The sequence below is a fragment of the Oreochromis niloticus genome, linkage group LG7 (assembly GCF_001858045.2).
Source record: "Oreochromis niloticus isolate F11D_XX linkage group LG7, O_niloticus_UMD_NMBU, whole genome shotgun sequence".
Classification (NCBI taxonomy): domain Eukaryota; kingdom Metazoa; phylum Chordata; class Actinopteri; order Cichliformes; family Cichlidae; genus Oreochromis; species Oreochromis niloticus.
This window is the reverse complement of record NC_031972.2, coordinates 5230047-5243181: the sequence shown is the minus strand read 5'-3', so window position 1 is coordinate 5243181 and position 13135 is coordinate 5230047. Positions and strand designations below refer to the sequence as shown.

Genomic DNA, 13135 nt, shown 5'->3' with positions numbered 1-13135 from the left:
CCTGGCAGCTTCATCTTTAACATCATTTGTCCAGTAAAGCCACCCACCCTCCTCTGCATATGCTCAAACCATCCAAACCTTGCCTCTCCATATTGCTCAACCTGAGTTGTCCCTCTGATATTTTCAGCTGTTGGAAATTAAACAAAACCTAAATTTTAAACAAAAAGGCTTTTAAAAAAGACCTGGAAACCTGCCTGCTACCATGTATCATGCACACAAACATTCAAATAACCATGCCACTTTCTTTTCCATTTACGTTTTCAATCAGAGACAGCACAGCAGCAGTGCCATTTTCTATTATCACTATTTGCCCAAACCTTTCAACAGAGAACTCTAAGCAAGGAACTTTTCTTGGCATTTGGGAGAGCTGTTAGTGTTGCGATAAGAATACAGTCACAATAAATAATTGACACAGAGCATAGGCCATTGCGCTTGCTTCTTGGCTTTGAGATGTTTACCATGCAGGAGTCAGACAAGGAGGAGCAGTGTGATCATTGCCTTCATTCAGAGCGCATCACACCACTATAGAGTCTTTTATTGTGTGCCATTAGCCTGTGTAGTAAATAACCTGACTGCATTAGATCATCCCAGTTCAGTGAAGTATTTTTGAACCTGTGTGATTCAAAAAGCAAGTTGCTTTTGTGTCGCTCTGATACTGGGATGTTGCTCAACAATACCCTGAACACCACAGCGGCACAAATGGAGATTAAATCAGTTCTGAAACTGAACCTGAACTGTTGTCATGTCACCTGCTTCCCCTCCATTCAAACTCTGAGGAAGCAGAATGAGTGGCTCCATTTTATGAATAATGTATTATTATTCTGTGCTCTTTATGAATGCTATTTTTAAATTTTATGGGTTCTTCTGGATAAATGTTAACAGGATTTTATCAGGTTATTAATGCTTGGCATATAATAGACTGGATCAAAATAATCCTTATATGTCTTCTACTGGTCCTTGGTTCAGTCCTTGAACTTTTTTCGCTGTCTGAAATAGACTGTTATAGCTTCTCTCCCCATAAGGCCACCTCCTGCCTTCTTCTTCTTTGTTACTGTTTGTTTTGTAAAGCGGCGCTACGCCTTTTATCAAAAACATGTTAAATATTTGCCACAGAGTTTACATTTTTACGCCTCATTTATTGCATGTTTATGCTTGATGAAGCTGTACAGTTATACACATACCACACTGGTATTTACAGTAATCAGGGCACACAGCATGAAAAGACAGGCATTACTGTAATGTAAGCGTCCCTCTTTTCACAATACAGCTTTTTTTGTCAGTGTACTGTGAGAAGTATATGTTCAGTGTTTCCCAAGGTACTGCAATACAGTTTAATATAAGCTTATCAATTATTTCTTTGTTGTAATGATCTTATGGCGTTGGAAATCCTGTTTATTTCCCCTTCAGCGGTGCCACATTCATAAGAAAAATGCATTTGTGGGTTGAGTAGCAGAGTTGAGTATGTGGGTTACGCCCATGAAAAACTCTGCCAAATCTTCTCTACCAGTCCCAAACACCTTATTCTGCTATTGATCTTTATTTGTTGTTGTTTATTGATTTGGATGATTAAAGTCTGAAGAAACAATCCATGCAGGCAATTTAACAAGTTCTTAATTTAACAGACAAGGACCACCGAGGCATGTGGAAGAACCACACACTGCTAGAACAGCCTGCTGGTCACACACTGCTGTGGGGTGCATCCCATTTTTTCAACCAGCATTTTTTTCAAGTCAACCAATGCGGTTGTGTAGGTCACTCTGTCGCAAAGAGCATGCTCAAGCTGATCCCACAAGTGTTCAGTGGGATCCTAGCAGCCCTGTAAGGCTGGAGACTGGCTGCATGCAGCCCTTTCCGGATTGTCTGGGTAGAGAGCGATCAGTTATTTCGTTCTGCAAACCTTGATTGCAAATATGTAGAAGAAAGCCTACAGTTCCTAACTGCTGACAGAGTGAAGAAACTCTCTTCTTGTGGTGTCGTCTTCTTGAGAGGTCTGTCGGACATCCCCCTTTATATAAAACTTGGCATTTACTCTGGAGATGGTACCATGGCTCACTCCAGATAATGCTACAACCTGCTTTTGGGCAACACCAGCTTGATGTTGGGACCAATGTTCCCTCTAATTTTTCACGTGTCTGAGCGAACACACAAACTCCCTGAGCGATCCCTTGGACCACTGTGAGCGACATCAGACGTGTGCACTGTGGTCGCGCCGGCATCTAATCCATCCAAGTTACATGATTTATTAAAATAATCAAATTACAGCATTTACATTTATGTTAGACTACTTTTAATTAACTGCTTTAGCCCACTTACAATGAAAATTTAAAAAATCCTGTTCATGACCTGTGTAGTATGTTAACACTATTGGAAGTAAAAATAACTTGAACTCCAATTTTGAAAACACAACTTTCTTTCTTTTTTAAAAAAGCTCTGACTTGTATTATGAGTCTGTGGTCTGGGAGAGAGTATATAATGGCCAATGCTGGGCAATTAATTATATAGTTACTTCTTCAAAAAAGTAACTCAGTTTGGCAAACAACAAAGATTTTTGCAGCTATTTTTTTTAAATGCAGCCAAGGCATTTTTAAATAAACATTTCAAACTATTTACAGAACAATCAGCTGTTCTGCGTCAAATCTGATGCCACACAAATTATTTGTGCCACTCCAAAAAATAATTTCTGTCCACTATGAGATAAAGGAGAACAACAGCCTGATACCTGCAGGCCTGACAACAGGAGATGTATCACTGCTGTAACACCTGTAACATTCAGCAGCCGCCTCATTGTTCTGACACACACAACAAAACTATTGACTACACTACACACTAACTACACACTAACTGCACAAGATTTGCGCTAAACGTCTCAAATCTCTCACATCTCAGAACACCGCCGTCACTCTTAAAACTTCCCCCCGTTTCTTAACAACTAGATGCCACGTTGCCATATCATTTTTTGATTGGTCGACATGGTACTTTTTTGGACGAATAGGAAAGGGAGAGGGGGGTGGAGTTTGTTCTTGCTCACAGGCGGAGAGTGCTTTCGAGCCTTTTTTCTTATAAAACGCCGTTTTTACCGTTTCTTCCCGCAGTAAATATAAACAACGACAGTATTCAGGAAGAAAACCAAACATTGCATATATTTTTATCATAACTCTGGTTTTACGTGGCCTATCAACACAATTTAAAAACTGGTATAAAGTCCACACATTTTCCGTCAATTGTTCCGTCTGTCCTGCTCACATCTCCAATGGTTGTACATGTTGTCATTAACGTGGCTTCACTGCACATCGGCCACGCCGCTTTGCTAGCTAAAACACCGGTGTCGGCACATAAGGACGCTGTAATAGCCTGTCAACCACGTTGATTAGCTGCGTATATACGAATGTAAATCGCATTATTGGCTGGACTTTGGGATAAGGTGGCATCGTTCTAATACAATATGGGAGCAGCCAGTCACTCACTGACTAACACTGCAAAACAGAATTGTTAAAGTATTCATTTTAACTTCAATTCAGGTTAATTTTTTGTGTGCGCAACACAGATTTTCTGTGCGCAGAGACCGTGCCAGCAGTGCGCAATTGCGCACGTGCGCAGCTTAGAGGGAACATTGGTTGGGACTGATCGGTCCCTGTCCAGATCAGTCAAAGGTGGCATGCTTCTCCAATGTGTATGTTTCCTGGTTTCTCTCATAGGCTGTATACAAAAAATTGATTTACTGCCCAGGTCTAAAAATGGGAAGCCAGTGCTTAACTTTTTCTAATGGCCAGCAGGTGGCAACTCTTCTTCCTTTAAAAAGAGCTCTAATTATTTGGAAGTGTATCAGGGAATGACCCTTGATCTATGACCTCAGTATTTACTTACCCAATGACTTTATGGTCTCAATCCTGTAATCGAGTGTCACTTAAAAACTGATAGGTTGACCTGTACCCCACAGCAGGCCATGTCATGACTTCATTATAACGTTTTAACCATTGTAAACACACCTGAGAGGTCCAGTTCATTCTCAACACAGTTTTATTCTGGAACATTTTTCACACTATGGTCTAAATAAAGATACATATCATAAACCATAAACATGACATCGGTTACATTTTTGAATACACAGAACACAGTTTAGTTAAAAGGAAAAAAAAGGCACAAGAGGGAAGGGGAAGATTAAAACAATGGCAGAGACTCCAGAGGGTTAATAGTTGAACAAATATGATTTTCACTCAGATCAGGAGTGGCCTGCTGAGTGCCACACCTTACCACATCATGCCGTAACAATGACTGTACAGCAGCAGGCTCCATCTAGTCTTCGGTATAGATCTACCTCACTTCCTTTCTCCTCAGCCACTCGTGTGCTTTCTGGATTTCCCAGTTTTATTGCTGCAGAGCGGGCAGCAGGAAAACCATCCCATGGGAGCCGGTGAAAGGAACTCATGAAAAGTTAATGCAATGGGTCCTCATGAATTTTTAAGAGCCCTCTCTTCCCATTGTGGTGCTAATGTGCAGGATAGGAATATAAACAGTAGTGCTGATGTTCAGGGCTGAGTTTATCTGCAACAGCAGCAGCAAGGCAGCAAGACTGAGCATCATCACCTGTCAGCCTCCTTAAGAACAGCCCTAACCGACACCTCAGGGCACAAACACACACGCAGCACTAGTCCTGTCAGTCATAACTAAATCCTAACCTGAACCTAAAGCTTTTCTGACCCGAAGCTGACCTTAATATACCACACAGCTAAAGCTCACCTTAGAGTCGACCTATTCTGATTTTTATTATTATTTTCTGTCGATATACACACTGTTCCAATATTAGATACCCATGTTAAGCATGCTCAAAGTTTCAGCATGTGTATCAATATCCCTGTGAGCTAAAAGCTACAACTTCCTACCTATGATCTGCATCAAGAATGGATATCCCTAAAATTTCAAGCAAAGAGGTCCAGCTGTGAGCACAGAAGCTCCACCCATCTGCTGCCCAGATCTTCTGTTTGCAAAGAGCAGCCAATCAAAATAAAGCTGAGTTAAAAGGAGACATGAGCAATTGCACTAAGATATATAAGCATCATTTTGAACTGTGGTGAGTCATGTACTGGTACTCTGAGTCCAAGAATAAAAATGTATAATAACACATTATACATTATAATAAAAACAGGAAATAACCCGTATTATGCTTTGCCAGAGTCCACTAAAGGAAGTTAAGTCTTGCTCAGTGTGGCTGTGGCTGTGCTACCTTATGAGTAACACACACACACACACATTCAGGGACGGTGGCTCACCTCTGATTCAGAGAGAAGCTGTCACTGAAGGTCCAATGACTGACTGGATCTGGACTTCCTGTGTGAGGAGGAAAAGGGATCACATGACGTTAATGTTAGGCTAACATCATGTGACAGAGAATGTTCTGGTCCCATTTGCAGATTTTCTCACAGACTTAAAGTTATTTTTTTATGTGTTCTGTGTTATTGCTACCAGCCATAACAGATATTGCTATTGTAAATAGCACTGGAACTATTAATCATAAGAGATCACGAAAGAGAACAATTTATTTGGTACGTTTCCATCTCATGTTAAAAAAGACAGCACAGAAACCACTTTAGTAACTTTTACTAAAGTGTTCTTATTTTACTAGATCCAACTGTAGCTTTTTTATTTCCACACTGAGTAGTTCGAGCTACGTTGAATGGCTCTCTAATGCTCCTACTTATCAGAGTAATCACTTACCTCATCAGCTGCCCTCATGACCTGGTGTGGGGTCCTCCGTCTTTGGACCTGTTTTATCCACATTATAAGTGTCCTAATATTCAATTCAATTCAATTCAATTTTATTTATATAGCGCCAAATCACAACAAAAGTCGCCTCAAGGCGCTTTATATTGTACAGTAGATAGCACAATAATAAATACAGAGAAAAACCCAACAATCATATGACCCCCTATGAGCAAGCACTTTGGCGACAGTGGGAAGGAAAAACTCCCTTTTAACAGGAAGAAACCTCCGGCAGAACCAGGCTCAGGGAGGGGCGGCCATCTGCTGCGACCGGTTGGGGTGAAAGAAGGAAAACAGGATGAAAGACATGCTGTGGAAGAGAGACAGAGATTAATAACAGATATGATTCGATGCAGAGAGGTCTATTAACACATAGTGAGTGAGAAAGGTGACTGGAAGGGAAAAACTCAATGCATCATGGGAATCCCCGGCAGCCTACGTCTATTGCAGCATAACTAAGGGAGGATTCAGGGTCACCTGGTCCAGCCCTAACTATATGCTTTAGCAAAAAGGAAAGTTTTAAGCCTAATCTTGAAAGTAGAGATAGTGTCTGTCTCCCGAATCCAAACTGGAAGTTGGTTCCACAGAACCAACACAGAACCAACATATTGTTATGTCAATTATTGCCAGCGGCATGTTTTGGAAAAACACAAATCCAGATTCCCTGTAGATGGTCAACCAGAATAAGTTAGCTAGAAATCTGAGCATTATTTCCAATCACCATCTCAGTTTCAACCAGCATGTCAAAGGTCTCCTGCAGTCCTGCTTTGTACAGATTAGAAAATACAGATTAGAAATACTACCATCAGTGCTTCAGAATAATACAACTGAACACTTATCCACACCCTCATTTGCTCCTCATTAGATTATTGCAATTCATTGTGTACATGCCTGAATGATGCAGCAGTTTCCTGTCCACACTCAGCGCAGGAAATGCATCACTCAAGCCTCCCATTCGCTACATATTCCAGTTAAACATCATACTCATTATTTTTAAATCACTTCATGCTATAATTCCACTTTATATTTCAAAGTCCTAATCAAATGGTCCTAATACCTTATGCTGCCCAGATCCCTCAGATCTGAGAATCAGTTACTGTTACCAGTTTGAAACAAAGGTGACAACACACCACAAAAACACCACATATGTCACAGATGATTGTGACATACATATTTGATGCTACTGTAGAGGTGTGGTCACCTGCTGCACCTGTGACCTTGTTAAATACCTGTCTAACATCATTCCAACTCTCCTGCAGTGCAGAAACTTTTTTTTTCACCTTTGTCAGTTTATTTCACCTGTTTGTGGTAACTTCATGCTCTTGGGAAACATTTGTTGCTTTAACCTGCACTTACCTCCTTCCAGTACTTTTGTATATTTACCTGCCTGCATCAGAGTAATTAGGATTACGTGTACAAACTTGGTAAACTGTTGAAATCACTCTGTTTGTAAATAAATCTTTTGACCTGATCCACTTGGCTTTGTTATCATCTTAGTACTAAAACATGACGCTGGTGTGTTCCCATGTCAGGATTACCTGCATTTTAATGCACTTTCATTTTATTTTTTCCTGTTTTAGCTTTTTAGCTCACATGTAAAGCTAGGTGAGAAGTAAATTAACACTTTTTGACGTACTTGTACTTTACTGAATATAATACTTATACTAATACTAACTAATACTTGTACACTAAAACATTTCAGGAAACTTTTTACTAGATTTATTTACAGTTCTATTTACTATTTAGTATTTAGTATTTGCTTTTTATCTAAAAGTGCAGTTGTGCATACAACTACAGTTAAAATAATCAGTCCTTTAGAGCTGACAAATTATATTAATTAATTATATGGTATGAATTATTATTCAGTTCAGTAATAATTAAATTAAACTATTCTTGAAATGTGATTTAATTTGTTAATTTTAATAAAATGAAATTATCCTTGTGCTACTATACATGATAATTGTTCAACAGAGATAAAATTTACTATTATTAATCAGGTAGCCTATTTTCAAAAAAGTGATTATTTTCCCACGTATTATTATTATTAGTAGTAGTAGTAAAGGTTGTATTGTTGTTATTCAAAAGCAATACAAAAGTAAAAATATAAATCAATTAAATAATAAAAATAACAAATAAAAACACATTTCATATTTAATAATATTAATAATTATTATTTCCTTATATAATTTTAATTTAATATTTTTTAAAACAAATATTACTTTAAAAAAAAATTATGAATGTTTACAAATCAGTTAAAGGCAAAACCCCCTCTCCATTCTCTGAATGCGTAGCAGTCAAAGAGGCTTATATTGTGACAAAGGTTCATTTTCATTGACCGCATAATTGCATTTACACTTATCTGGGTCACATGCATGCCTCTGCTGGCTAAACGAGACATGTTTAAATATTAGAGGGAAGAAAAAAGCAGTCGTGACTCAGACATCCCATGTTTCTCTTCTTCTTCTTTTGGCGGTTGTTCTGTAAGAAACGTGGATCTCTTGGCCTCGTGCTCCTCTGCGAGTTGAAGCAGAGGTCTGGCAGTTTTACAGCTGCACCACATTCCTGAGAGCTCTCTGAAATCTGCAGCAGGCCTGGCCTTTGGTTTTCCACCACAAATCACTCCCAGAGAGTTTCCTAATGAAAGCACATAAAAGCCTGGTGCTGTAAACAGGAAATGCATATCTAAACTTGCATGTTTTGCAAAAGAGCTGCAGGACGGGGATAGTTTCTGTGGTGCTGTGCAAACTCTGAATTTCAAGCTTGAATTCAATACTTCAGTCAGCCACAGTGAGCTGATAAAATGTGAACCTTGTACTCTAGCATGATGAGTTAATGGCCTAAAGCTATTCTGCACAGATCCATGAAGTTTTTTGAGGTTTGGGGAAGTCACAAAAAAAAAGCTCACCTGTAAAACTACAACAGTTCAGGAAACTGGTTTTGTTTCCTTTTTTACACTTTTATCGTCAGCCCAAGTGAGACGTGTTGTGCTTCAAGCACTATAAAAAACAACAATCATTTGGAAAACCTCCCAGCAGCATGTTTTTCAGAGACAGCCACCCGCAGGGTAAACACTAAAGCTTTTTATATGATGCTGCAATTGTGTCAAAATTATGTACAGACGTGGCAAATGCGTGTTGTCTTTTCAGCTTCGGTTCACTTCAGCTGTGACAAAGAAAGCCTGGCTATCTGGAACTTTGCTGGACAAACAACTCGGGGAAATTAGAGGAAGTGTAACATAATGGATTGACACAGACAAATAGTTTTCCAGGAAAGCAAACACTGAACAGCACAACGGTATGTTTGTCGAAACTGTTTCATCATGTTTAGTCGCTTATGCGAGTGAATGTGAATTTTGGCACAGCTGGGACCTCATATACTTCAGACTTGATGTTTTTGAATAATGTAACACGGCCACAGATCCCTTGATTTGATCATACTCTTATTATAGTAGATGATTAAATTATCTTAACGCTGAAAGAAAGACAAACTAAACCCTGTTGACCCCCACTGTAGCAATAAAACTGAATAGAAGTAAAGACTGTGTGTAAAAGTAAAAATCTTACTGTCACACTTGCACTTATGTGAAGAATATCACTCATATGTGCTTAAAGGTGAGTTACAGTGTCTATGAAGTCCTGGTGCACTAACACCAAGGTGCTACAGGAGCCATTTGGTGTACTGTTCAGTGGTTTCAAATACATTTGCTTCCTCTAAGCATATCAATATACCACACTTTGTCCTAATTACATATGAATGGCTTAGCCCAAAAAAAGCCCCTCACTAACTGTGTGGTTGATTACGCAATTCGAAAGCAGCAAAAAGGAAAGTTTCAATATTAAAACACTCAACTGTTAGTTTCACCATCTGCACGTCAAAGTGAAACCAAACATTTATAAAGTTTGTGACTGTGTGAAAGCAGCCTGGCTGCCGTTAACTTCAACAAACAGCCTGTTGGGCCTCAGAGAGCACTGACCGGTTTGATAGGTTTTCTATAGCACATGCTCACATGCATGCATGCATGCATACACACACTCAACAAACCAAGTTCTGCTTTAACAAGAATTTTTTTTTTTTTTATTGACTTTTTCTTAATTTCTCTTTGCAAATATTCAAGTACATGGATTTAAAGATCCAGGACACACAATCAGAGGCAAATACTTTCAAAATAATTTCACCATGTTTCCGTTTGAGTCACAAAAGTTTCCACTTTAACCCCACCCCCCAAAACCTCCCCCTCCACAGGCTAAGACACATGGACCTCTTGTAAACATGATACAAATATCAGTCTTTGCTTTTTGATCACAAAAAAAAAAAAGTAATCTGGTAGAAAAATATCTTTTCTTTTAATAGGGATTTGTCTTCTTAAGAATATTTACATTTACCTCACAGTAGAATCTCATCTGAAAAAGTACATACTGGAAAATAAACACAAAAAGGTCTCAGAGGGGTAAAAGGCCTTTGGTTTTCATGAAACAAAAAAAAAAATACCAAAATGACAACAAAAGTCCCATAAAAAGTCCATTCACTGTCCTGTGTACAACAACAGTGATGTTGGGTTGGTGATTGTTGGGCATCTTGAGGCTGAGACAGAGGGACACCAGATTTCCACAGGATTCAAAGGGTTCATTCTTAGAAGGACGTTAAGAGCAAAACTGCAGCTACAATCAGGTGTCGCTCCTGGGGGCGGCCGAGCCGCACAGCCTCCGCTGGGCGACGTATCCCAGCACAATGAGCAGCATCTCCGAGGTGCTGCTGAGGGCCACGATGAAGGGCGCCTGCGACGCAAAGTCTGCCTCCAGTCGCCGGAAAGACAGCTGCATGACCGCGAGAGCCAGCAGGCTGTTCTGGACGCCCACTTCGATGCTGACCGTCTTCCTCTGTGGCGGAGAAAGGCCCGCCAGCTTGGCCAGGACAGCCCCGACCACCAGGCCCAGCAAAGGCACCGTAATCCCAACGACCACGATTTGGGGCTGGACGTTGGCCAGGATGGACGCTCCCATTTGGTAGGCCATGAAGATGCCGCCCACGATGAGCACGAAGCTGAAGGGTCGGATGAGCGCCAACAGGACGCGAGTGAGGGCGGGTAGCCGCAGCTTCACCAGCATGCCCAGTGAGATGGGGATAGCGATGAACAGCAAGGTGCCCAGGATCTTCACAAAGGGGACATGCAAGGCAGCGTGGACACCCAGAAGCCAACCGTACAGGGCTGACGACAAAGGCATGGCTGCCGCCGCCACCACTGTGGAGACCAGCGTCATGGAGATGGCTAGCGTGACGTCGCCTCCGAGCAGCAGGCTGTACAGGTATCCTCCCCCTCCACCTGGGGCAGAACAGGTTATGACCAACCCCAGAGCGAGTGCCTTGGGCAGTGAGGCCAGCTGGGACACACAGTAAGCGTATAAAGGCATCACCAGGAACTGACCCAGTGCGCCTAGGAGCAGCGGCATGGGGCTCTTCAGCAGCCCCCGCAGCACCTCCACCTCCACCTTGCACCCAAAGGCACACTTGTTGACAAATATGAGGGGCAGCAAGGCAAACAGCACGGGGTTCTCAGAGAAATGGGACAGACCACCCGACTGGATGAGCCGGGTGGCAGGGTCATCCTCACCGGGCTCCACTTTGATGCAGTAATCTGTCCTCTCCTCAATCAGAACCGGCACCGAGCCCTGGTCCAGGTCCAGCAGCTGGATCTGCAGCTGAGCCCTGCCCGGCAGCCCAGAACGGATGTTGATAATGTAGCTCTGAGCCGGTCCTCCGTGGCCGCCGTCCGTCACGTTGATGATCGAGAGGACCTCCGGTTCCAAGGAGTGAACTCTCACCGTCTGCTTTAAGCTCTGGCGGCCCGTTCTGCCGGCCGCGGGGCTCCGGTATCGGCTGGAGATTACAATCACGCCGTTGGTGTATTCAGGGAACTCGAACTCCTGCAATGACCCGTCCCCGATTGTGATATACCTGCTGCTGCTGTCGGCCGTCACGTTGGTCCTGTTGCTGCCATCGACAGTGAGGTTTCCGGTGGCCCACGCCCGGTACGCTCCGCCGGTAATAAGGAAGAGACAGCAGAATGTAAAGATCGTCCTCATGGTACTGGCGGACGAGGGGCGGAGGGACGCGGCAGCGACACGCTTCTCCCCCGCCAGCGGCCTCCCCAGACGGTTATACCGTCGCCCTTTCACACCCGGACGACCAACTTCTCATTCTAGTCTCCAGGATAAGAGCACAGCGCGGGCTGCCGGCTTCACATCTCGTCTGGTTCCCATTTTGTCGCTGCCTTTATACCGGAACCTAAACATCACCCCGCCCAGCCTTGTCGGAGCCCAGCTCTCCGGCGGCAGCCCCGCGAAGAAAACACTCGCACAGGTCCTCCTTTCGGCTACTCGCTGCTAAGATGTCGGTCACGCTGAGCCACACCCGCACCGTTTTTTCGGTCCTTTTTGTCTCTCCGGTTGGTGAAAACAGAAAACATCGTAGCTCCGCGGCCGTTTGTTTGCTGCTCGAGGATGTTTTGGTGAAGAGAACGTGGACGAACAGGGTGTACTTCCGGGCACGGGATGTCAAAATAAAAGTTAAAAAAGAAAACTTCACCTTCACCCTTAGCAATAATTTGGAATTAAAATCCATCTGAATTATATCAAATAAATAAAATTATATAATATATATAATATTACATAAAATCAAAGTTTTATTATTATTCAGATATCATTGACTGTGTACCAAGCAAGTAAATTTCATCTGATCATGTTGGCACTGGGTAAACTGTTGGTGCTGCACGAGGAAGTCAGGAGAAGTATGTGATAATATGTGAGGGTGGTACAGGACATGTATGAGGACAGGGACAGCGAGTGGTGAGGCATAGGAGTGGCAGGATGGGTTCAAGTTTGGGGTGTAAGTACGTTTTAGTTGGGTCGTATCAGGGATCTGTTCTGTTTTTGTTTATAACGATAAGGACAGGCTGACAGATGAGGCCAGGGAGAAAGATGACATTGTTATTTATAGTGAGAGTAGTGAGGAGGTGGAAGAGAGCCAGGAGAGATGGAGATATGCAGCGGAGAGAAAGTGAATGCAAGACAGAGAGATGGCAGTCAAACCTGCTATGATGTATGGTGGGACGAACAGATAAAAATAAGATTTCCATTAGAAGCAACCAGGATGGATAGGGTTAGAAATGAGTACATCAGTGGGATGGCTCAGTTTGAGCAGTTTGGGGACAAAGTTAGAGAGGCAAGCCCGAGATGGTTTGGACATGTGCAGAGGAGAGATAGTGGGTATATTGGACCAGTGATATTGAATATGGAGCTGCCAGGTAGGAGGGAAAAATGAAGACCCCAGAGAAGATCAGGGAAAGAAGATGGATGGTTGGGTTGCATATATCCCTTTTACC

The 13135-nt window shown here is 42.2% G+C and overlaps 1 protein-coding gene across 1 annotated transcript; it reads right to left on the bottom strand.

The window, feature by feature from the left end:
- Positions 1-9802: 9802 nt before the first annotated feature.
- On the bottom strand, positions 9803-12295 carry slc10a3 (solute carrier family 10 member 3). The gene has a single exon (XM_005449316.4). The coding sequence runs from the start codon at positions 11835-11837 to the stop codon at positions 10422-10424; it is 1416 nt and encodes a 471-aa protein (XP_005449373.1). The 5' UTR covers positions 11838-12295; the 3' UTR covers positions 9803-10421.
- Positions 12296-13135: the final 840 nt, after the last annotated feature.